The sequence below is a fragment of the Myxine glutinosa genome, chromosome 2 (genome assembly GCF_964187855.1).
Source record: "Myxine glutinosa chromosome 2, kmMyxGlut1.1, whole genome shotgun sequence".
Taxonomy (NCBI): Eukaryota; Metazoa; Chordata; class Myxini; order Myxiniformes; family Myxinidae; genus Myxine; species Myxine glutinosa.
Genome location: NC_136262.1, coordinates 117938421 through 117963519, shown reverse-complemented (window position 1 = coordinate 117963519; position 25099 = coordinate 117938421). Strand labels below are relative to the sequence as shown.

The window sequence follows — 25099 nt, the reverse complement described above, 5'->3', positions numbered from 1 at the left end:
TGCATGAAAAGCAGCCCAAACGGTCACCCCACCACCTCCACCTTGGACTCTTGGCACTATACAAACTTTGTTGTAGGCTTCATGCACTTGTCTGCGCACTCGGACGCGGCCATCTTGACGATAGACCAGAAATCTAGACTCGTCACTGAAGATCACGTGATTCCAGTGTCCTGGCTGCCATTGACGGTGCTCTCTGGCCCACTGCAATCGGCGCTGGCGGTGTTGTCTGGTCAGGCGTGGCTTTCTCAGGGGACACCTGGCATGATAGCCTGCTTGAACCAGTCGTTGGTTGACTAGCCTTCTGGATACAGGCACATTTGTCAGTTGCTGCCACTCAGCCCTAAGCCGATTAGCTGACTTGGTACGGCCATTGCGGACTAACCGGTGCAGCTGGCGATCATCCCTCCTTGTGGTTCTGCGGGGACGTCCTGGCCTCGGTATTGGAGTAGGGACACCCCTCTGAGCATTTCGTTTCAGGATCTTTGACACCTGACCTTGAGTGATGCCATACTGCCGAGCAATAGCACGCTGTTTCATGCCGTAATTTCGTAAAGCCACCACTCCATGACAAACAGCATTGTCGAGTTGACGGACCATCTCCAGAGGAAGCGGCAATAACTTTTGGAGACGTGCAGCAGTTGTTTTCCACTAATACAGAATGCAACAACCCTTGTATACCCGACTGTGAAGCCAATCATCAAATGCACCTGTCCGTACATTTTGCCATGCCACCTGTGATATAATCCTGTTGTTGACTTCTTGCTGCGACAGACAATCAGTGACATGGTTCTTTTAACAAATAAATCACCAAAGTGTAAAAGAAACTCACCAGATTGATATACTGAGCTAAGAAAGTAAACCCGTCAAGGAAAAAAAAAATTCCATGTTAAATGCCATGTCTGTATCAAGGATCTGAGGTTTAAAAGAATCCCATCAATCTATCATGATACATCAAGGATCTGAGGTTTAAAATAATCCCATCAATCTATTATATTGTTGTGGATATGAGGATTGCATTTTTTTGATTGTGTTGTATTATATTGGAAATGGTGATGAACATGGTTGAATATGGCCCCTCCTGCCTCCAGAGTTGTGTAAAGGTAAAAAGGGCGTCCCGGTAGTTATTCCATGGAACACCACATTGCAGGACCCGATAAAACCCTTGTTCAGTAGCTTATATCTTATTATGTGTTTTAGAGTAAGGCCTTGTCTTCCATTAAAATAATACTCCATTGCACCGAATCAATTAAGAATAGCTCCCCTTCAATACTTCCATTTCCCAGCCAAACTCTCCATCTGCAGGTAAAGCAGTTCACAAGCGTGGGGTGCACGCCCTCTCATTTCGCTGCTATAGTGAATATGTGCTCCGTGCTCTGTTTGAACAGGAGGGGCGGGGTCGCCCGGGAGAGGCAAGCCCAGGGCGCGCCACGAAGGGCGGGGCTGTTCAGCCCCATGCCCAAATAAGGAAACAAGCCCGTGGCTCGCCACGAGGGGCGTGCCGTCGGCGCCATGCCCAAATAAGGAGACAAGCCCGTGGGATTACCATACAAGGTCACGAAACAGAGCACGGGGGGGGGGGGGGGGGGGGGAGGGCGGTACCGAAACCGAAGGGGGGCGTGTCAGTCCCGCGCTGGAGAAAAGTGAGAGGCAGGGAATACGAGCTGAGCTGCGTGGAGAGGTACACGACAAAGAAAGGGTCCAAGAGAGAGCAGAGGAACTTTTACGAACGAGTTGCAAAGAGATACGGCAGATGAGTCCAGCCCCGTTTCAACCAGCCGCGTGAAGCCCTGACGGGGCAGCGGGTGACCCTGCCGGCGTGCGCTGTAAAGCCGAATACCAGGAGCTGCCGGCGTGCGCTGTAAAGCGGAATACAAGGAGCTGCCTGCTCCCCGCTTCCCGCCCGGAGTGGACCTGCTCGCTGTGCCCTGTGATCCCACCTGCTCATCCTTTCCAGCCATTCCTGCCTGCAAGTTCCCCATTTGCGTACGTGAGTTTGTTTAGTTCGTGCTGTCCTGGGTAGTGACTAAGTCTGTATAAGCTAGTAATTTTCACTGTGTCACCTGTGTTTTCATGTCCGCTGTAAATACCCGTGACTGCTCTTTTTGCTTATGTGTGAGTAAATAATAATAAACCCCGTTACTCTTCTGTACGTCTTCTTCGTCTTCCTCTTTGCATTCGTCGTCTTAGTCTTTTCCACATTGAGTATCTGTGGCGCGATACGGCCAACGTTTGGGTGAATCGGGTTTAGTCGGGGAACAACTGTTCGGTCGCGGGGCCTTCGCTCGGCAAACAACATCCTTAACCGCGTACCGTAACAATTGGTGTCAGGAGTGGGATTCGAACCTGGGACTAAATTTATTTAGCCCAAATTTTGGAACACCAATTGTACTATTGGCGGTAACAATTGGTGTCAGGAGTGTCGGATTCGGACCTGAAGCGTTTAACGCGCTCAAAATTACAAAGTACCGAAATTGCTTTTGTTTTACAAAACCCGAATTTTGAAATCGCGCCATAGCTGGTCAAGGCGACGGGATGCCGGTGGGAGAGAAAATCGGGGTAGAATCGACCCAGGACCTCGGGGAAATGTATGTGGAGGAAAGGGAGGAGGAGAAAAATGGCAATGTGGTTGCGGAGGTTTCAGACGCGCAAAATGGCGCTCTCGCGCACGAGGTTACGGGCGCGCAAAATGGCGCCTTTGCGCACGCGGTTATAGCAGCACCAAATCTGGCGGCGCCCGTGACCGTAGCAGCACCGGTGAATTGGGACCTCTTTATGATACAAATAAAGGCGCTCATGGTCCAGACAAGTGAAGACCTGAGGAATGAATTGGGGGTAATGAGGGGCGAAGCGAGGGCTCAGAGTGAGCAATTGGGGGTAATGAGGGACGAAGCGAGGGGTACCGGGGAGGGGTTAGACAATAATTTTAAGGGATTAGACAAGAAATTTGGGAAGTTAGACGACAAATTTGAGGGGTTAGACAACGGGATAAAAGAGGTAAAGAATGGGTTAACGGGGGTGGAAAATAGAATGGCTGCCCAGGAGAATCAGTTAGAGGGGGTGAAAAATGGGTTAGAGGGGCTAGAAAATAGGATGGAAGACAAATTGCGGGAGATAGGGGAGCAATCCGCCCGAGAAATTAAACAAATGGGAGAGCAGATAGCGGAGGTAAAAATCGGGGTAGAAACCAAATTGGATGCTCAGAGGGATGAATTGGGACAGATGAGGGCAGCATCTACAAAAGAGAGGGAGGAGATGAAAGAGGAGAGATGAAAGAGGAAATACGACGAGGTGTAAGTGAGGAGGTCTCGGGGGTACGCGAGGAGGTAAAGCGAGGTGAAAAGCGTATAGAGAAAGAGGTGAGAAATGGGACGGCAAAGTTACAAGGGGGCATAGAGGACCTGACGGAGGAGGTGGAACAGCTGACGGTGGGACAAAAAGAACTAGTGGATCAAGTAGAAAAGAATACAGCGGTACTAGGAGGGTTAAAGGCGACACAAAAAGAAATTAAAAATGACTTAATAGCGACACAGAGGCAATGTCAGATGGTACGTGAGGGACTGACAATGAGGTTGGATGAGGTGACAGAAGTAATGGAGACGAAGGACCGAGAGGTGAGGACGCACATAGAGACGGTCAAGATAGCCTTAGAGGACGAACTTGAGGAGACGCACCGGGAAATAAAAGAGGTGAAGCAAAAATTAGAGGAAGTGGAAGAAGAGGTGAGTGAAATTAAGAAGGGACGGACAGAAACTAAGAGGGAGATAAAGGAGGAGGTGATGGAATATGTACAAGGTCGGTGCTCAACTCATAATGGTGTGCTCACAAACCAAATAAAGAGTTTGCAGGTGGCGAAGGAGGTGAGGAGACGAGGTGCCAAGGTGAGTGGCGATATACGAGGAAATGTACATGATGTGAGGGGAGCTTCAGTCGGCTTGGGGGTTGCTTTGGACCCGGGTGTTCGTGAGAGGCCGTTGGCGAAGTGTGCGACATGTACGGTGTGCGAAGGAGGAGGTGTGCGAGAATGTCCGACTCTGGGGTGTGTGAGGAAAAAGTGCGCGCCGAGGAGTGAGGGTGCTGTCGAGAGTGAGTCGGTTGTTGCGCGTGTGCGAGGGGGCACATGGAAGCGCATAGTGAGGAGTGTTACAGAGGATGTAACAAGAGAATGTACACCTGTGGTGAGTGTTATGGAGGAAGTAACGGGAGAGTGTGCGCAAGAGGATGCGAGAGAAAGGTGTGTAACTGACAGGTGCATGGGGAAAGAGTGCGCTGTCAAGAGTAAGGGAGAATGCACGCCTGTGGTGAGTGTTACAGAGGGTGTAACGGGAGAGTGTGCGCAAGAGAGTGCGCGAGAAAAGTGTGTAACGGACGGGTGCATGAGGAAAGAGTGCGCTGGCGAGAGTAAGGGTGAGTGCGTGACCGAGAGTGGAGGTGAGAGTAGTAAGAGTGACACGGAGCGTGAGTTGGTTGTGACAGGTGAGAGAGGATGTACACCTGGAATGGAAGGAAGCACACCTGGAATGGTAAGAGCGTGTGTGGGAATGCACGCTGGAATTGGTAGTGAGACACGTGGTTGGGTGTGCGAGAGAGAGCACACCTGTGGTTGTCACAGAGGAGGTGACCGAGGAGGGGGCGCGAAGAGGTGTGTTGGTGAGGTGTGCGAACGACGAATGTGTGCCAAGGTGTTCGGTGGTCAGGTGTGTGACCAAGTCTGTGAGCGGAATGAGTGCACCTGGGTGTGTAAGAGAAGGTGCAATGACAAGGAGCATGGGAACAGCTGGATGTATGAGCAAAGAACGGGCTGCGGGGTGTAAGCATGCAGGTGAGGCATCGACGGTAACCGGGTTAGCGGTTAGAACGACATTTAGCCGAATCGGGCCCTCGGTGCGTGCCGGGTTTCGCGTGCCGCGAGGACCAGCGGGGATCCGAACCACGGCGGGTTCGAAAGGACGCCGTACGTGATCCACGCTGGGCCGCGCTTGGAACGGCCGCGTCCGTGCTCCGCTGGGCGGAACGGGCAGCCCGATAGGAAGGGTCGTCATGGCGACCACTTTTTGTTGAGGCTTTCCGGCAGGTCGAGATCGGGCCATTGGATGGCTCCGTACCGAGGTGGTGCGTGGGATCTCGGCCCGGGTAAACCTCCTTCCCTGCACCGAGTGCCGGACGTATCCAGCCGCCGGCACCAAACAACCCGCATTCATTGCTCGGCTTTACGAAGCCGGGCTGTAGAAGTGAATTGGCGCACCGAGACGCATTAGTAAGTAGACTGTAATGATGAGGATAGTGGTCTGGACCCGAAATTAGAAAAACAAAATTTGATGATTGGCAAAGGATTGGCAGCGTGATGATTGGCAGAGGATTGGTAGAGTGATTGGCAAATTTTTGATTTGTGGAAATTGGACGAGCAAAATTTATAGTAAGAGATGCCCCATGTGATGGGATGGCCAATCCACCATCCCTCACAGAGGGGGGCAAAGGAGCACTAGATTTATGGGGTATATGGCAGTGAAAACTAGTCCGGGTGGGTTAGGATATATCGTGTGTAGGGCCCTAGAGATTGACATTAGGTAACGTTAAGGTTAGTTAGTGACAATGACACCTGTAGTAGGGACGCAGGTAGATTAGTGTGGATGATAATGACGAGGGAGCGCAATAGTTTAAAGGGGCGACTGGGAAGCGCAAGTTTCAGAGGGGAGTAGTTAGATGAGATGATGCCGTGTGAGTGTTGGAGGTGTATTTAGAAGTGTATTGTGAAAAGTGTATGGTGACCAGGTGTGATTGCACAGGTGTGCAACTGAACAGGTGTGTGGAGCAGTGTATGAGGGAGAGTGATAGTAATAGTGATGAGTGTTGTATTGACCGAATGGTCCAGGAAGGAAGGAGGGTGCAGGTGGCACCAGGTAAGATTGCACAGGTGTGCAACAACAGGTGTATGGAGAATGGTTGTGTGGAATACATGGAGTGTGGAATATATGGAGTATTGGAATGGATGGTCGTGGAGTGAGTATGGTGGAAATTGTGGAGTGGAGTGGATGGTGCGAAGGTGTGAATGGGGGAAGAGTGGACCCCCATCACGAATACCCGGGGCGGGTAGTATAAGTGTTAGGTAGAGGGTATAGGTAAATTGTGGTTGGATATTGGCATCTGTGGTGCGGATGGAAGAATGATGTTTGGATGGGTGCATTAGTGTTGTGGAAATGGCTGGGCGTGTAGCCTGTTAGTGTGTGTAGTTGGTTTGGGCACTCCACCACTGTGAGGATGTCGGCCAGGTGAGGCCGCAGGTGGGCTCTGGGAGCCGTTAGAGTTGTTGTGGATGGGGCCCGAGGATCCGGAGGACGGACCCGGGTAGCCCAGTGCCAGAGGGCACCAGGGGGTGACAGAGCCAGGAGGGGCCTTCCCCAGTTAGATAGGTTAGGGTGAGGAGCTAGGTAAGCTCGGGTGGCAACTACAGTGGTGGAGGTGTGCAGGTGGGTAGACCTGCTGGGAGAGCTACACGCCCCAGCCCAGAAATTGTGCAAGGGCACCGGGAGATGAATCGGGGGAGTGAGACCCCAAATTGAGCAGCACCACAGTTTGGTCAATGGGAATTGGTTTTTAGAACCCATAGTGTAAGTTGGCCAATGGATTGGCAGGGAGAGACCCCGGGTAGAGTAAAGTGTGTTAAAGTCATTTAGAGGATAGTTAGGATTGAGATCTCCTCGCACCATCTACATCCACTCACCTGAGGTGACAGGTACCTCCACACCATGCCAGGTTGTTTTTATTATTTTTGATGCAAATGTTTTGGATCATGTTGACGTGGGTGTGACATTGTGCTTGTGTTCCATCTCTCCCTCCTTATGAGGATTGATGACGAATTGGGTGATGGCAAATTTTGGATAGAGGGATTGTGGAGACGAATTTGGTATAAGGGAAATATGGGAAGACGTGACGATAGCGACGGATTGGTAAATGTGTAGATTTTTGTAAATATGGGGTAAGGGCAAGGGTAGTGTAGGTGACAGGGGGGGTGACGTACGGTAGGGACGAGCTTTCTCACTTCGCTCTCCGTACGCATTTCGCCTTGCATTGCCTTTGTTGATGTGTACCCTTGTGACCTTACCCCTCGCTCATCTGTCTCTCCCCCCTTTTGTCTCCCACATGACCTGTGCGCCATTGGGCGCCGAGGGGAGCGTGCGTGAGTCGGCCATTGTGCGCCCGGCACTCCCAGAACCAGCTGTCTGCATCGATGCACCACATTATGGACCACACATCTGTGGCCGAGCACCACTGATGGACCCCATGGGTTGGGGCATGGCCCCTCTGCTGGAACCGGCCATGAGGGCCCGAAATCTTGCTGGCGGACCTTGATCACAGGGCACCGATGCCCCACAGGTGAACCACACCAGTCGGCCCTGTGGGCCATAAATAAAATAAATAAAAATGGACACGTTGGGTGCATTTTATTGCAAATAGGCCGCCAGCAAAGGAAAAGACAACATCTGGAAGAACAAATAATAATAGCCAGCAGAGGGAGCTGAAGAGCAAGAGACCACCTGCAGGGTTAGGGGTTGTTGATTTATTTTTATTCATGGACAATGGTGACTGCACCGATTGGTGCTTGAGGGTGTGTTGGTGCGTTTTTGGGTGCTTTAATGGTGCATTGATGCAGAGCAGACTGTCTCCCCCCCAGAAAGAACAATCACAGGTCCTGGGTTAGTCTTGTAAATAAAAGTAGTGTCAATTGTAAATAATGCTCCCCACCGTCAATGTATAGTTTGAAGACCATTCCGCAATTCGGTTAGCTGTGGGCGTGAGTCTGTTAGGCAGGGTGCAATGGAGCAGCGGGACACATTTATTTATGTTTTAAAACTGTCGCACTCAGGGTCAGGTTAAAAGTAGAGGGAACTACACCTACGTGTCACACTAAATAAAAGTTGTAGGCCCGGGACGTGCCTAAGAGGAGGAGGGTGCAGTGTTGCGGTTATGAGGATTGCATTTTTTTGATTGTGTTGTATTATATTGGAAATGGTGATGAACATGGTTGAATATGGCCCCTCCTGCCTCCAGAGTTGTGTAAAGGTAAAAAGGGCGTCCCGGTAGTTATTCTATGGAACACCACATTGCAGGACCCGATAAAACCCTTGTTCAGTAGCTTATATCTTATTATGTGTTTTAGAGTAAGGCCTTGTCTTCCATTAAAATAATACTCCATTGCACCGAATCAATTAAGAATAGCTCCCCTTCAATACTTCCATTTCCCAGCCAAACTCTCCATCTGCAGGTAAAGCAGTTCACAAGCGTGGGGTGCACGCCCTCTCATTTCGCTGCTATAGTGAATATGTGCTCCGTGCTCTGTTTGAACAGGAGGGGCGGGGTCGCCCGGGAGAGGCAAGCCCAGGGCGCGCCACGAAGGGCGGGGCTGTTCAGCCCCTTGCCCAAATAAGGAAACAAGCCCGTGGCTCGCCACGAGGGGCGTGCCGTCGGCGCCATGCCCAAATAAGGAGACAAGCCCGTGGGATTACCATACAAGGTCACGAAACAGAGCACGGGGGGGGGGGGGGGGGGGGGGGGAGGGCGGTACCGAAACCGAAGGGGGGCATGTCAGTCCCGCGCTGGAGAAAAGTGAGAGGAAGGGAATACGAGCTGAGCTGCGTGGAGAGGTACAGGACAAAGAAAGGGTCCAAGAGAAAGCAGAGGAACTTTTACGAACGAGTTGCAAAGAGATACGGCAGATGAGTCCAGCCCAGTTTCAACCAGCCGCGTGAAGCCCTGACGGGGCAGCGAGTGACCCTGCCGGCGTGCGCTGTAAAGCCGAATACCAGGAGCTGCCGGCGTGCGCTGTAAAGCGGAATACAAGGAGCTGCCGGCTCCCCGCTTCCCGCCCGGAGTGGACCTGCTCGCTGTGCCCTGTGATCCCACCTGCTCATCCTTTCCAGCCATTCCTGCCTGCAAGTTCCCCATTTGCGTACGTGAGTTTGTTTAGTTCGTGCTGTCCTGGGTAGTAACTAAGTCTGTATAAGCTAGTAATTTTCACTGTGTCACCTGCGTTTTCATGTCCGCTGTAAATACCCGTGACTGCTCTTTTTGCTTATGCGTGAGTAAATAATAATAAACCCCGTTACTCTTCTGTACGTCTTCTTCGTCTTCCTCTTTGCATTCGTCGTCTTAGTCTTTTCCACATTGAGTATCTGTGGCGCGATACGGCCAACGTTTGGGTGAATCGGGTTTAGTCGGGGAACAACTGTTCGGTCGCGGAGCCTTCGCTCGGCAAACAACATCCTTAACCGCGTACCGTAACAATATCAAGGATCTGAGGTTTAAAACAATCCCATCAATCTATCATGATATATCAAGGATCTGAGGTTTAAAATAATCCCATCAATCTATTATATCAAGGATCTGAGGTTTAAAATAATCCCATTAATCTATTATATCAAGGATCTGAGGTTTAAAATAATCCCATTAATCGATTATATCAAGGATCTGAGGTTTAAAATAATCCCATTAATCTATTATATCAAGGATCTGAGGTTTAAAATAATCCCATTAATCTATTATATCAAGGATCTGAGGTTTAAAAGAATCCCATCAATCTATTATATCAAGGATCTGAGGTTTAAAAGAATCCCATCAATCTATTATATCAAGGATCTGAGGTTTAAAATAATCCCATTAATCTATTATATCAAGGATCTGAGGTTTAAAATAATCCCATCAATCTATTATATCAAGGATCTGAGGTTTAAAATAATCCCATTAATCTATTATATCAAGGATCTGAGGTTTAAAATAATCCCATTAATCGATTATATCAAGGATCTGAGGTTTAAAATAATCCCATTAATCTATTATATCAAGGATCTGAGGTTTAAAATAATCCCATTAATCTATTATATCAAGGATCTGAGGTTTAAAAGAATCCCATCAATCTATTATATCAAGGATCTGAGGTTTAAAATAATCCCATCAATCTATTATATCAAGGATCTGAGGTTTAAAATAATCCCATTAATCTATTATATCAAAGATCTGAGGTTTAAAATAATCCCATCAATCTATTATATCAAGGATCTGAGGTTTAAAATAATCCCATTAATCTATTATATCAAGGATCTGAGGTTTAAAATAATCCCATTAATCGATTATATCAAGGATCTGAGGTTTAAAATAATCCCATTAATCTATTATATCAAGGATCTGAGGTTTAAAATAATCCCATTAATCTATTATATCAAGGATCTGAGGTTTAAAAGAATCCCATCAATCTATTATATCAAGGATCTGAGGTTTAAAATAATCCCATTAATCGATTATATCAAAGATCTGAGGTTTAAAATAATCCCATTAATCGATTATATCAAGGATCTGAGGTTTAAAATAATCCCATCAATCTATTATATCAAGGATCTGAGGTTTAAAATAATCCCATCAAACTATTATATCAAGGATCTGAGGTTTAAAAGAATCCCATCAATCTATCATGATATATCAAGGATCCAAAGTGAAAAAGAATCCCATCAATCTATCATGATATATCAAGGATCTGAGGTTTAAAATAATCCCATCAATCTATTATGATATATCGAGGATCTGAGGTTTAAAATAATCCCATCAATCTATTATGATATATCGAGGATCTGAGGTTTAAAAGAATCCCATCAATCTATCATGATATATCAAGGATCTGAGGTTTAAAATAATCCCATCAATCTATTATGATATATCGAGGATCTGAGGTTTAAAAGAATCCCATCAATCTATTATATCAAGGATCTGAGTATTAAAATAATCCCATCAATCTATTATATCAAGGATCTGAGGTTTAAAATAATCCCATCAATCTATCATGATATATCAAGGATCTGAGGTTTAAAATAATCCCATCAATCTATCATGATATATCAAGGATCTGAGGTTTAAAAGAATCCCATCAATCTATCATGATATATCAAGGATCTGAGGTTTAAAATAATCCCATCAATCTATTATATCAAGGATCTGAGTTTTAAAATAATCCCATCAATCTATTATATTGTTGCGAATATGGAATTTGGCCTCCATATCCGCTTGTAAATATTCCCCTATTTTCTCCAATACTCCCCAACTTTCCCCAGTCCCCCATTCCCTAGTCCCATTGCATGTAAATAACAATCAGTAGAGCCGACCTTCCCCTTATTCCCCCATTAAATGTCGTGCCCAGGTCCACCGCACCACACGTAGACAACTTTCGGACATCTTCCTAGTTATTCTTAATCTATGTCAGTTAAGGCCTCGTTTCCATTAATTATGACTCTTCGTTGCACCAGAATGTGATTATATGGCACCAGTAGTGAGTTTAGGACCTTCCCATACCTCCTCCCATCTTCTTCCCCAAACAACAACAACAACAACAACTACAGCTACAACAACAACAACAACAACTACAGCAACAACAACAACAACTACAGCTACAACAACAACAACAACAACTACAGCTACAACAACAACTACAACAACGGCGCGCGCGGGGAGTGTGCGTCCTCCCTCCGGCTCGGTTAGCCGCCATTATCCATGCGCCCCACGGGGTTACCACGAAGGGGCTGGCTGTCAGCTCCTCGTCAAGGGCGGAGCCTGGTAAACCCCCCCCGCACCCAATAAGAAGGGCGGACCGATTCCATCTGGGCGGAGCTAACGAGCCGAGGGCGTGTCACTCCCCGCCGGATATACGCAGCCGCTTGCCGGACGTGACGTCAGATGCGCCCCCAGCTTGAGACGACAAGACGCCACCTCGAGCGCTGAGAGACCTCCTGCATCTTTTGGGCCGCGCCATCCTGTCCCTGAGCACAAGGTGCACCTTGTGCTGGCCATCGAATACCCGCTTTCCTTGCCATCAATCCCCGTGTGAGTCAGTTTTTGTCCTGTTTCTCTGTGGTCTGTCGGGAATAATATAAGGTTGTGTCTAAGTGCCTGTCTTCCTATGATGTACCTCTTGTAGTTGTAATCTAACCTTCCGCCTTAATATAACCTCCTCCGGAGGTCTTGAGAACTGAACCCCTGGTGTCGTATTGTGTCATTATAACCCAGCCGGGTGTCTTCTCTTTCCTATTGAGCCAGCGTAGCGCGGCTTCGTCGACGTTCGAGTACAATCGGGTAATTTGTGCGGACACGACGGCCATTCCGCTCGGCCCACCTTAACATCAAAGTCGTGTCTGTAACAATTGGTGTCGGGAGTGAGATTCGAGGCCCGACCAAATTTTGGAAAAAAAAAAAAAACGAATAGAGGAAAAAAAAAAAATTTGGTCAAAATTTGGAGCGGCCGAAATTTGTTTTGTTTTACGAAACTCGAATTTTGCAAGTCGCGCTATGGCGGATCAAGACGGCTGGGGTCCGGTAGGGGAGAGTGAAGCAGGGTCGGTCCAGGACCAAATTGAGGGACATGAGGAGAGCGAAACAGCGGGGGTAGCAGACGCGCAAAATAGCGCCGTCACGCACGAAGAAGCGGGCGCGCAAAATGGCGCCTCGCTGATCACCGCGCCAGCGACCGTGGCAGCGCCCCCGGTGGATTGGAATTTGTTTTTTATGCAAATGAAGGCCCTTATGGACAAGAATAATGAAGAAATGGAAAGCAGAATAATGATGGGAATGAGGGCTGATAGGGAACAAATGGGGAACCGGATGGATGCTCAGAGTGAGCAATTGGGGGTAATGGGGAACCAAATGGGGGTAATGGGGAACCAAATGGGGGTAATGAGGGACGAAGCGAGGGGTACCGGTGAGAAGTTAGACAATAATTTTGAGGGGTTAGACAATGGGATAAAAGAGGTGAGAAATGGGTTAATGGGGGTAGAAAACAGAATGGCCGCTCAAGAGAATCAAATGGAAGGGATGCAAAAGGGGTTAGAGGGGGTAGAAAATAGAATGGCTGCCCAGGAGAATCAGATAGAGGGAGTGAAAAATGGGTTAGAGGGGTTAGAAAACAGTATGGAAGGCAAATTGAGGGACATGAGGGACCAAGCGGAAAGGGAAGTTAAACAAATGGAGCAGCAGATAGAGGGGGTCAGAATGGGGGTAGAAACCAAACTGGATGCTCACAGGGAGGAAATGGAGCAGATGAGGGTGGCATCTGGGCAGGAGATGCAAGTGATGGGAGAGGAGATCAGAAGAGGAGTGAGTGAGGAGGTCGGAGGAGTGCGCGAGGAGGTGAGGCACTGTGAGGAGCACATGGAGAAGGAGGTGAGAAAGGGGACTGTAAAGTTACAAGGGGGCATAGAGGACCTGACGCAGGAGGTGGAGCAGCTGACGGTGGGACAGACGGAGTTAGTGGAGCAGGTTCAAAGGAACACTGCGGTATTAGGAGGGTTGAAAGCGACACAAAACGACATAAAAAACGACTTGATAGCGACAAAGAGGGAATGTCAGATGGTACGTGAGGGACTGACAACGAGGTTGGACGAGGTGATAGAGGTAATGGAGACGAAGGACCGGCAGGTGAGGACGCACCTGGAAACGGTCAAGGTAGCCTTAGAGGATGAGCTTGAGGAGACGTACCGGGGAATAAAAGAGGTGAAGCACAAATTAGAAGAAGTGGAAGAAGGGATGAGCGAAATTAAGAAGCGACGGAGAGGGGATAAGAAAGAGATAAAAGAGGAGATAAAAGAATTGGTCCAAAGTCTGTGTTTGGATCGTGATGATGTGCTCATTAACCGGATGAGGGATTCGCAGGTGATGGAGGAGAAGCGAAGAGGAAGAGGACCCGGTGTAAGTGGTGACCAATATGGTCGTGCGTATGATGCGCCAGGGGATTTAAGGAGCTTGGGGGTCGAGATGGACCCGGGTGTTCGTGAGAGGCCGTGGGTGAAGTGTGCGACAGGTCTGGTGTGCGAAAATGGAGGTGTGCAAGAAAGTCCGACTCTGGGGTGTGTGAGGAAAAAGTGTGTGCCAAGGAGTGAGTGTGCTGGCGAGAGTGAGTCGGTCGTAGCGCGTGTGCGAGGGAGCACGTGGAAGCGCGGTGTGGTGAGTGTTGCAGAGGGTGTGACGGGAGAGTGTGCGCAAGAGTGTGCGCGAGAAAGGTGTGTGACGGACAGGTGCATGAGGAAAGAGTGTGCTGTCAAGAGTAAGGGTGAGTGCGTTGTCACGAGTGGAGGTGAAAGTAGTGAGAGTGACATGGAGCGTGAGTTAGTTGTGACAGGTGAGCGAGGATGTACACCTGGGATGGAAGGATGCACACCTGGAATGGTAGAGCGTGAGTGGGAATGCACGCTGGAGTTGGTGGTGAGGCACGTGGTTGGGTGTGCGAATGAGGGCACACCTGTGATTGTCACAGAGGAGGTGACCGAGGAGGGGGCGCGAAGAGGTGTATTGGTGAGGTGTGCGAGCAACGAATGTGTGCCAAAGTGTTCGGTGGTCAGGTGTGTGACCAAGGCGGTGAGTGGAATGGGTGTACCTGGGTGTGTAAGGAACGGTACGAGGGGCATGGAAACGGCTGGATGTGTGAGCAAGGAACGGGCTGCGGGATGTAAGCATGCAGGTGAAGCATCGACGTTAGACGGGGTAGAGTTTAGAACGACTTATAGCCGAGTCGGGCCCTCGGTGCGTGCTGGGCCTCGCTTTGAACGGCCGCGTCCGTGCTCCACTAGGCGGAGCGGGCAGCCCGATAGAAAGGGTCGTCATGGCGACCACTTTTTGGTGAGGCATTCCGGCAGGCCGAGATCGAGCCATGGGATGGCTCCGTGCCGAGATGGTGCGTGGGATCTCGGCCCGGGTAAACCTCCTTCCCTGCACCGAATGCGGGATGCATCCAGCCGCTGGCACAAAACAACCAGCATCCATTGCTTGGCTTCACGAAGCCGGGCTTTGGACAGGGAGTGGCGCACCGAGAGGTATTAGTGAGTCGACTGGGTGATGAGGTTAGTGTTTTGGACCCAAAATTAGAGAAAAACAAAATTTGATGATTGGCAAGGGATTGGCAGTAGTGATTGGCAGATGATGGGCAGTGATTGGCAAATTTTTAATTTGTTGAAATTTGACGTGCAAAATTGATAGTGAGAGACCCCCGATGTGGTGGGATGGCAAATCCACCATCCTTCCCATGTGGGGGGCAAAGGAGCAATAGCTTATGGGGTGGGGTGTATGGCAGTGAAAACTAGCCCGGGTGGGTTAGGTTATATTGTAGGGATCTAGCGAAGATGACCTTAGGTAACGTTAAGGTTAGTTAGTGACTGATACCTGTAGTGGGGACGCAGGTAGATTAGTGTGGATTATAATGACGAGGGAGCGCAATAGTTAAAGGGACGACTGGGAAGCGCAAGTTTCAGAAGGGAGTAGTTAGCTGAGATGATGCTGTGTGTGTGAGGATTGAACAAGTGTGATTGCACAGGTGTGCAACTGGACAGGTGTGTGGAGCAGTGTATGAGTAGTGAGTGTGTGGATCAGCGCGAATGCGCTTGGGGAGAGAAGGGTGCAGGTGGCACCAGGTGTGAGAGCACAGGTGTGCAGGTACAGGTGTGTGGAGAGAGTTGGAGTGAGTGGTACGGAGTGGTGTGCATGGTGCGAAGGTGTGGATGGGGGAAGAGTGGACCCCTTTCACGAGCACCCGGGGCGGGTAGTGTAAGTGTTAGGTAGAGGGTATAGGTAAATTGTGGTTGGATATTGGCATTTGTGGTGCGGTTGCAGAATGGTATTGTGGATGGGTGCATTAGTGTTGTGGAAATGGCTGGGCGTGTAGCCTGTTAGTGTGTGTAGTTGGTTGGGCACTCCACCACTGTGAGGATGTCGGCCAGGTGAGGCCGCAGGTGGGCTCTGGGAGCCGGTAGTTGTGAGTGGGTGCCTGAGGATCCCGGGGGTGGATCGGGCAGCCCAGTGCCAGAGAGGGCACCGAGTGGGGAGAGCGCCAGAGGGCCTTCCCCAGGTAGTTAGGTTAGGGTAAGGAGCAGGTAGGCTCGGAGGCAACTGCAGTGGTGGAGGTGTGCAGGTGGGTAGACCCACTGGGAGAGGTACACGCCGCAGCCCAGAAATTGTGCGAGGGCACCGGGAGATGAATCGGGGGAGTGAGACCCCAAATTGAAGAGCACCACAGTTTGGCCAATGGGAATTGGTTTTTAGAACCCATAGTGTAAGAGGGCCAATGGTTTGGCCGGAGAGAGACCCCGGGTAGTGTAAAGTTGTTAAAGTCATTTAGGAGATAGTTAGGATTGATGAACCTGTCGCACCATACGCAGCCACTTACCTGTGGTGATGATGATGACTCCACACCTGTGTTTTCTTTGTTTTGTTGCAGGAGATGAATCGCTGTGTGGATTTGTGAGACGCATCACGACGTGGATGAGACATTGGGGTGATTCCATCTCTCCCTCCCTAGGAGGGACTGATGATGAATTGGTAATGGCAAATTATGATGTTGAGTTGGAGATGGCAAATTTTGATGAGAGTTGAAAATGGCAAATTTGATTGGTTAGGAGGGAGAGAAGACGAATTTGGTTTATGGGAGGAACGGGGAAGACAGTAGGGATGTTTGTTGATTTGTAAAGTAGATGTTTATGGGTAGTGTTGTGTTTTGTGGATACAGTAAGGGGTAAGGGAGGGGCCATGTAGGTTACCTGGTGGGGGGGGGGGGGGGCGTACGATAGGAACGTACCTGTCTCACCTGGTTCCCATGTGCCCCCAGTGTGCATTACCTTATATTGCGTGCACTTTTGCGCCCTTACCACCTTACTCACTTGTTTCTTCTTTTGTCTCCCACCTCCGAGGATCTGGCTTTGGGGTAGAGAGAGAGAGGAGAGAGAGGTGCTGGCTACGCAGTTGTGGGCCTGCACTTTCGCTGTTGGCTGCCTGGATCGATACACCATATGGACCGCAATGTTTGTGGCCGCCCACAATGGACCGCAGCTCTTTTGCGGCCAAGCACCACCCGTGGAAGGACCTATGGGTCAACGTGGCACCTATGCCATAAAGGTGAACCACTGTTAATTAACACCAAGTGCACCACAAGAAGAGCAAGAGACACCTGCAGGGTTAGGGGTTGTCGAATTTATTTTTATTCCAATGAACAATGGTGACTGCACCGATTGGTGGTGGGGTGGTGCTTTTGATGCTCGGGAAGGGTGCTCTGCACGTTATTAAAGGCCGTCGGCCACAGAGCACTCGTGGGTTGGTGTATCGATGCTGGCAAGCGCGCTCTCTCTATGCATAACATCTGCATGTGTTCCTCCAAAAACAGGTCCTGGATCGTAGTGTAAATAGCAGCATAGTCTTGTAAATAATGCTCCCTACCGGCTGTATGTTTAGTTTGAGAATTCTTTCCGGATTCGGTTATCCTGTGGGTGTGTTTCTGTGAGGAGAAGGGTGCAACGTCGCAGGGGGACATATTTACTCATTTGTGAATATCTGTAAAACTGTCGCACTCAGGGTAGAGTTAATAGTAGAGGGAACTACATTGCGTGCCACACTAAAGTAGGTAAAAATTTATCGGGTCGGGACGCCCCGAGGGTAGAGAAGGGTGCAATGTTGCGAATATGGAATTTGGCCTCCATATCCGCTTGTAAATATTCCCCTATTTTCTCCAATACTCCCCAACTTTCCCCAGTCCCCCATTCCCTAGTCCCATTGCATGTAAATAACAATCAGTAGAGCCGACCTTCCCCTTATTCCCCCATTAAATGTCGTGCCCAGGTCCACCGCACCACACGTAGACAACTTTCGGACATCTTCCTAGTTATTCTTAATCTATGTCAGTTAAGGCCTCGTTTCCATTAATTATGACTCTTCGTTGCACCAGAATGTGATTATATGGCACCAGTAGTGAGTTTAGGACCTTCCCATACCTCCTCCCATCTTCTTCCCCAAACAACAACAACAACAACAACTACAGCTACAACAACAACAACAACAACTACAGCAACAACAACAACAACTACAGCTACAACAACAACAACAACAACTACAGCTACAACAACAACTACAACAACGGCGCGCGCGGGGAGTGTGCGTCCTCCCTCCGGCTCGGTTAGCCGCCATTATCCATGCGCCCCACGGGGTTACCACGAAGGGGCTGGCTGTCAGCTCCTCGTCAAGGGCGGAGCCTGGTAAACCCCCCCCGCACCCAATAAGAAGGGCGGACCGATTCCATCTGGGCGGAGCTAACGAGCCGAGGGCGTGTCACTCCCCCCGGATATACGCAGCCGCTTGCCGGACGTGACGTCAGATGCGCCCCCAGCTTGAGACGACAAGACGCCACCTCGAGCGCTGAGAGACCTCCTGCATCTTTTGGGCCGCGCCATCCTGTCCCTGAGCACAAGGTGCACCTTGTGCTGGCCATCGAATACCCGCTTTCCTTGCCATCAATCCCCGTGTGAGTCAGTTTTTGTCCTGTTTCTCTGTGGTCTGTCGGGAATAATATAAGGTTGTGTCTAAGTGCCTGTCTTCCTATGATGTACCTCTTGTAGTTGTAATCTAACCTTCCGCCTTAATATAACCTCCTCCGGAGGTCTTGAGAACTGAACCCCTGGTGTCGTATTGTGTCATTATAACCCAGCCGGGTGTCTTCTCTTTCCTATTGAGCCAGCGTAGCGCGGCTTCGTCGACGTTCGAGTACAATCGGGTAATTTGTGCGGACACGACGGCCATTCCGCTCGGCCCACCTTAACATCAAAGTCGTGTCTGTAACAATATCAAGGATCTGAGGTTTAAAATAATCCCATCAATCTATCATGATATATCAAGGATCTGAGGTTTAAAATAATCCCATCAATCTATCATGATGTATCAAGGATCTGAGGTTTAAAATAATCCCATCAATCTATCATGATATATCAAGGATCTGAGGTTTAAAATAATCCCATCAATCTATCATGATGTATCAAAGATCTGAGATTTAAAAGAATCCCATCAATCTATCATGATATATCAAGGATCTGAGGTTTAAAAGAATCCCATCAATCTATCATGATATATCAAGGATCTGAGGTTTAAAAGAATCCCATCAATCTATCATGATATATCAAGGATCTGAGGTTTAAAATAATCCCATCAATCTATCATGATATATCAAGGATCTGAGGTTTAAAAGAATCCCATCAATCTATCATGATATATCAAGGATCTGAGGTTTAAAAGAATCCCATCAATCTATCATGATATATCAAGGATCTGAGGTTTAAAAGAATCCCATCAATCTATCATGATATATCAAGGATCTGAGGTTTAAAAGAATCCCATCAATCTATCATGATATATCAAGGATCTGAGGTTTAAAAGAATCCCATCAATCTATCATGATATATCAAGGATCTGAGGTTTAAAAGAATCCCATCAATCTATCATGATATATCAAGGATCTGAGGTTTAAAATAATCCCATCAATCTATCATGATATATCAAGGATCTGAGGTTTAAAATAATCCCATCAATCCATCATCATCGGATGTATCAATTTAAAGTTTTTCAAATTAGTTTTGCTCCACTCTAATGTCATTTGAACCCATGATCTCTGACATGATGGTTCAGCTTCCTGATCTCACTGTGTTGCACCCACTTGGACTCATTTACATAAGCGAATGAATGGATAAATGAAATCTAGAATGTAACAAAGAGAAGACCGAAATGACGATGGACATTATTTCGAGTGAGTTTCTGTATAAAAGCGTCGAGTAATGTCCTTCCGTCCACCCTTCCATTTGGTCCACTCACCCCGTCTGGTCCGTCCGCCCCGTTGGTCCGTCCACCCCATTATTCCTTCCTCCCCATTGGTCTGTCCACCCATCCATTCGGTTCATCCACCCCGTCAGTCCATCCACTTGTTCGGCCCGTCCACCTGGTCGGTCCATCCGTTCAGTCCGTCCACCCGTCCGTCTGGTCCGTCCGCCCCGTCGGTCCATCGGTTCAGTCTGTCCACCAGTCCGTTCGGTCTGTCCGCCCCGTCGGTCCAGCCCGCCTGGTGCGTCCGTCAGTTTTGTCCGGCCCGCCAGTTCAGCTTTGTACTCCGACCATGGAGGCAAAGCGATGCTCTGCTTCGGTGGAACGCTACATTTACTAATGATCGTGCTGTTTGTCCAGGTTGTAGATGTCTGGCTCGATTATCTGCAGCGGATGAAAGCACAAGAGTCTGGAGATTTGAACCAGGGTACCTCTGGAGACTTGCGGCGAGGAGTCGAGGAGCAGAGACCGACAATAGAGGGCCAGGAAGGTGCCATTTCATTTAATTCGGTCTCACATCCAATGGAAACGTTTGAGCGATCAGACTCCCAAGGGACCGAGATCAATGACCTCACAGACATCGATTTGTATGACGACTTGGGTAAGTTACCTTCATGGTTAACCACCATAAATGTCGTTCATTACCTCCGCTACCCAAGGTGGACGGACGTTATGTTTTCACCCCTGTCTGTCTGTCTTTGAGCAAGATATTTCAAAAAACTTGTGGACGAGTTATGACAAAACTTGGTGGATGAGCTGGTTAGGTGACGAGAACAAATGATTCGATTTTGGTTCAGGTCCGAATCCGATCTGACCTATCAGTGGGATACAAAATGTAAACTGTTCACCTGGCGGATGTATGTACTGTACAGAGTGTCATTCCAGTTAAGTGTGCAACCCAATCACCTTGCAGCTTCGTCCACATTTTACCATCATAAGGTCTTTCTGAAGTGTGGGGTAACGAGGAGGAATGGGGGAAGAAGTGCAGAGGAGGGAGGTGGGGTGGCGATGCACCACGAATACCCTGGTGGGGTGGCGATGCACCACGAATACCCTGGTGGGGTGGCGATGCACCACGAATACCCTGGTGGGATGGTGATGCACCACTCCCAGTGTGTACCCTGGATAAGAATAGGTACACCGTATCCCTGCGTGTCGTAAGAGGCGACTAAGAGGGTTGGCGTCAGGAAGGGCATCCGGCCATAAAAAAAAACATTGCCTCAAAAAGAGAACCATGACAATTACAACTACATGTGGGCAGGGTACACCCCCAAGTGGAGATCGGTTTCTGAGGTTTGGGACATGGAATGTAGGGGCAATGACAGGGAGATCAGGAGAAGTGGTGGAAGTATTGGTCAGAAGAAGAGTGGACATATGTTGTGTGCAAGAGACGAGATGGAAGGGAAGTGGTGTGAGAATGGTGAAGGGTAGGCAGGGACAGAAATACAAGTTTGTGTGGCAAGGGTGCCCGGAGGGCGTGAATGGTGTTGGTGTCCTGTTTTCTGAGGAGTTTGTAGACAGTGTGGTGAGTGTGACTAGAGTGAGTGATAGGTTGATGATGGTGAAAATGATGATTGGAAAGCTCTTGGTGAACGTCATCTCGGGATATGCTCCGCAGGTTGGTCGAAGCGATGAAGAGAAGGACAAGTTCTGGTGTGCGATAGAGAAGCTGATGGAAAACGTGAAAGATGAGGAAGTTGTTGTGGTAGGAGGAGACCTAAATGGACATGTGGGAAGGAGTATGGATGGTTTTGACGGAGTTCATGGGGGTTACGGATATGGTGTGAGAAATGGAGAAGGTGAAAGGATTTTGGAGTTTGCTGATGGAGCTGATTTGTAATACTCAGTTCCAGAAAGAGGATAATAAGCTTGTTACATACACGTCAGGTGGGTCGACGACAACCGTTGACTACCTGATGGTGCGTAGGCGAGATAGGGGGCACCTCCGAGACACAAAGGTGATCCCGGGGGAGGAGGCTGTTTCACAGCACCACTTGGTTGTCTGCGAAGTAAGGGTGAAAGGTGCGAGGAGAGCTCGGCGGGTGAAGTACCAACCGAGAATGAAGGTGTGGAGGTTGAAAGAGGTGACAGTAAGGGAGGCATTAAAAGAGAGGCTGAGTAGGGTCGAGGATGATGTGGTTGAGCTTGAAAGTGGTTGGATGTCAATGAAAGCTAGTCTGTTGGGAGCCGTTGGTGAGGTATGTGGATGGACAAAAGGACCACCGAGGCACTCGGAAACATGGTGGTGGGATGATGAAGTTGGAAAGAGGATTGACGAGAAGAGGAAGAGGTTCAAGGAGTGGCAGAAGGCGAAGGGTACGGGAGCAGAAACAGCAGAGCATGAAAGTTATAGGGCAACCAGGAAGGCTGCAAAGAAAGAGGTAGCAAAGGCGCAGGAGGCATGTAGGAAAATGTTCGGAGAACGCTTGGATTCGGAAGAGGGTCAGAAAGCAGTATTCAGGATTGCAAAGCAGATAGCGAAAGAGAGGTGTGATGTGATGGGGGTGAGCTGCTTGAAGGATGAAGTGGGACAAATCGTTGTCGACCCAGATGGAATTAAAGGAAGATGGAAAAGATATATGGAAATGCTGTTGAATACAGAGAATGAATGGGATGGCAACATAGAGAGTAACCCAGTTTTAGGACCGGCAGAGAAGATAACTGAGAAGGAAGTTGAGGAAGCGATAAAAGCAATGAAGGGTAGAAAAGCGGGAGGGCCGACGGGAGTTGTGGGAGATATGTTGAAGGCAGCAGGAAGTTGGGGTGTGAAGAGAATGACAGATCTGTAATCTGTTGGTGAAAGAAGGCCGCATTCCAGTGGATTGGGAACTGAGTACCCTCGTCCCTCTATACAAGGGGAAAGGTGACCCTCTGGAGTGTGGCTCGTACCGAGCGATAAAGTTATTGGAGCATGGAATGAAGGTATTGGAAAGGGTGTTGGAGAGGAGGATAAGGAAGAAAGTGAAGATCGACGAAATGCAGTTTGGATTTATGCCAGGAAGAGGAACGACAGACGCGCTTTTCATTGTGAGGCAGTTGCAGGAGAAGTACATGGAGAAGAGGAAGAAGTTGTTTCTTGGGTTTGTTGATCTGGAGAAAGCATTCGATCGGGTTCCACGCAAAGTATTGACATGGGCATTGAGGAAGTTAGGAGTGGAGGAATGGTTGATCAGAGTAATGATGGCAATGTACAAAAGAGCGCGCACAGCTGTAAGGACGAAGGACGGGAACAGGTGAGTTTGAGGTGAAGGTGGGAGTGCATCAGGGGTCGGTACTAAGTCCACTACTATTTGTAGCTGTGATGGAGGTGCTGGCTCAGAACGTAAAGGAGGGTTTACCGTGGGAGTTGTTGTATGCAGATGATCTGGTGTTGATTGCGGAAAGTATGGATGGACTGAAGGAAAAGATGAACACGTGGAAGGAATGTATGGAGACAAAAGGTCTGTAGGTGAATATCGGAAAGACGAAGGTGATGGCAAGTGGTAAAGCATGTGGTGAGGTGGAAAGAACTGGGAAGTGGCCCTGTGCTGTGTGCAGGAAGGGTGTCGGAGTGAACTCCATTCAGTGTACAATGTGCGCTGAGTGGGTTCATCAAAAATGTAGTGGTCTGAGAGGGTCATTAACCAGTGTGGCAGCTACATTCAAATGTAAGGTGTGCACAGAGGGAGCTGCAGATGGAGGAAATGTTGAGTTGGATCTTGGAGACGGCGTGAAGCTGGAAGGTGTGAAAACATTTTGCTACCTCGGAGACATGCTGAATGGAGAAGGTGGATCAGACTCGGCAACGGTTGCTCGAGTGAGATGTGCATGGAAGAAGTTTCGGGAATTGAGTGGCGTGCTGATGATGAGGGGAGTGTCGTTGAAGCTGAAGGGAAAGGTGTATGCTGCATGTGTGAGAAGTGTTATGATTTATGGGAGCGAGACATGGGTAATGAACGTAGAACAGCAACGAAGGTTGGAAAGGGTGGAAATGCGAATGGTTCGACGGATGTGCGGAGTATCGTTGAGAGAGAGGAAGACAAATGATGAATTGCGAAAGATGATGGGAATAGAGCCTGTGATTGATGCTGTGAAGAGGAACAGGTTGAGATGGTTTGGTTATGTGTTGAGGAAGGATGAAAGTGACTGGTTGAGAAGAGTGATGGAAATGAAAGTAGAAGGAAGTAGAAGACGGAGAAGACCGTGAAAGACTTGGCTAAAGATGGTGGAAGAAGAAATGCGGGCAAGGGGGTTAACAAGGAGAGATGCAGAAAATAGAGCAAAATGGAGAAGATTGTCATGGGGCCCGCAAGGCTAACCCCCGCTCTAGCAGGGAAAATTGCCTTTAAAATGCATGTTGTTGTTGTTGTTGTTGATGGTGATGCACCACGAATACCCTGGTGGGGCGATGCAACACGAATACCCTGGTGGGGCGATGCACCACGAATACCCTGGTGGGGTGATACACCATGGTTACCCCAGGGGGAGATGCACCGCAAATACCCCGGGGTGGGGAGGGGGGAGGGAGGGGAGTGAAGAGGATGAGGGGAGGGGGGCGATTCACCATGAGTACCCCGGGATGATGCAGTGTTTGTACCCTGGGATGATGCAGTGTTTGTACCCCGGGATGATGCAGTGTTTGTACCCTGGGATGATGCAGTGTTTGTACCCCGGGATGATGCAGTGTTTGTACCCCGTACCCCGGGATGATGCAGTGTTTGTACCCCAGGATGATGCAGTGTTTGTACCCCGGGATGATGCAGTGTTTGTACCCCCGGGAAGATGCAGTGTTTGTTTGAAACCTTATCTTTACAAGCTCCTTTTCACCAACAACCTCAATGTTATCTTCTCATTCCCACACACCTCCTCCATCACTTCCCCACCGACAGACAAAGTAAGAGCCACTGAGGGCCTGCAGGCTCTAAAGGCAGCGGTTGAATTCTGGAAAGAGAGTGAAGGATTAACCGAAGGATGCAAAACAACCAAAGCAATCCAGGCACTGACTTTGCTCCAGGAGTCGAGCAAGACTTCCTTTAAGATGGAATGAAACCCGAGCAAACCCAGAACGGAACTTAAACATGGAGATGAACAGCTGGGCTTTGTTTAAAACCACACCCATGTTACCTGTCTTGGGCATTACAAAAACACTCTTCATCAACTGAGATCTTCTTCACCCACAAAGAAAGGTAATACATCTGTGTCCACTGACGCACCTCCGTCTCAAAGTGTCGACCCTACATGCAGTATTGGTCCTGCTGTCACCGCCATACACAACCAACGATTCGAACAAAAGAACGTCCATGGACTCGGCATCGGAAATGGAGAATCTTTGTGGAGAACAGAAACAACAACTGTGTTTGACAACAATAAAATGTTCAACATTCCCATCATCTCATTGTACATCCTCGGAAGGGAATGGAGTGATCAACTGGTTTCACTGGCTTGGGAATCGGTTTACTGGCAAACACCTCTT

The 25099-nt window shown here is 48.9% G+C and overlaps 1 protein-coding gene across 2 annotated transcripts in view; it reads left to right on the top strand.

Moving 5' to 3' along the window:
- ZMYND12 (zinc finger MYND-type containing 12) overlaps positions 1 to 25065 on the top strand; it is a 55911-nt gene extending 30846 nt beyond the window's left edge. For both annotated transcript variants that reach the window (XM_068107337.2, XM_068107336.2), the window contains exons 6-7: positions 20008 to 20248; positions 24516 to 25065. In XM_068107337.2, coding sequence (XP_067963438.2) covers positions 20008 to 20248; positions 24516 to 24673 — 399 coding nt within the window. In that variant the 3' untranslated portion in view covers positions 24674 to 25065. The remainder of the gene's footprint in view (positions 1 to 20007; positions 20249 to 24515) is intronic.
- Positions 25066 to 25099: the final 34 nt, after the last annotated feature.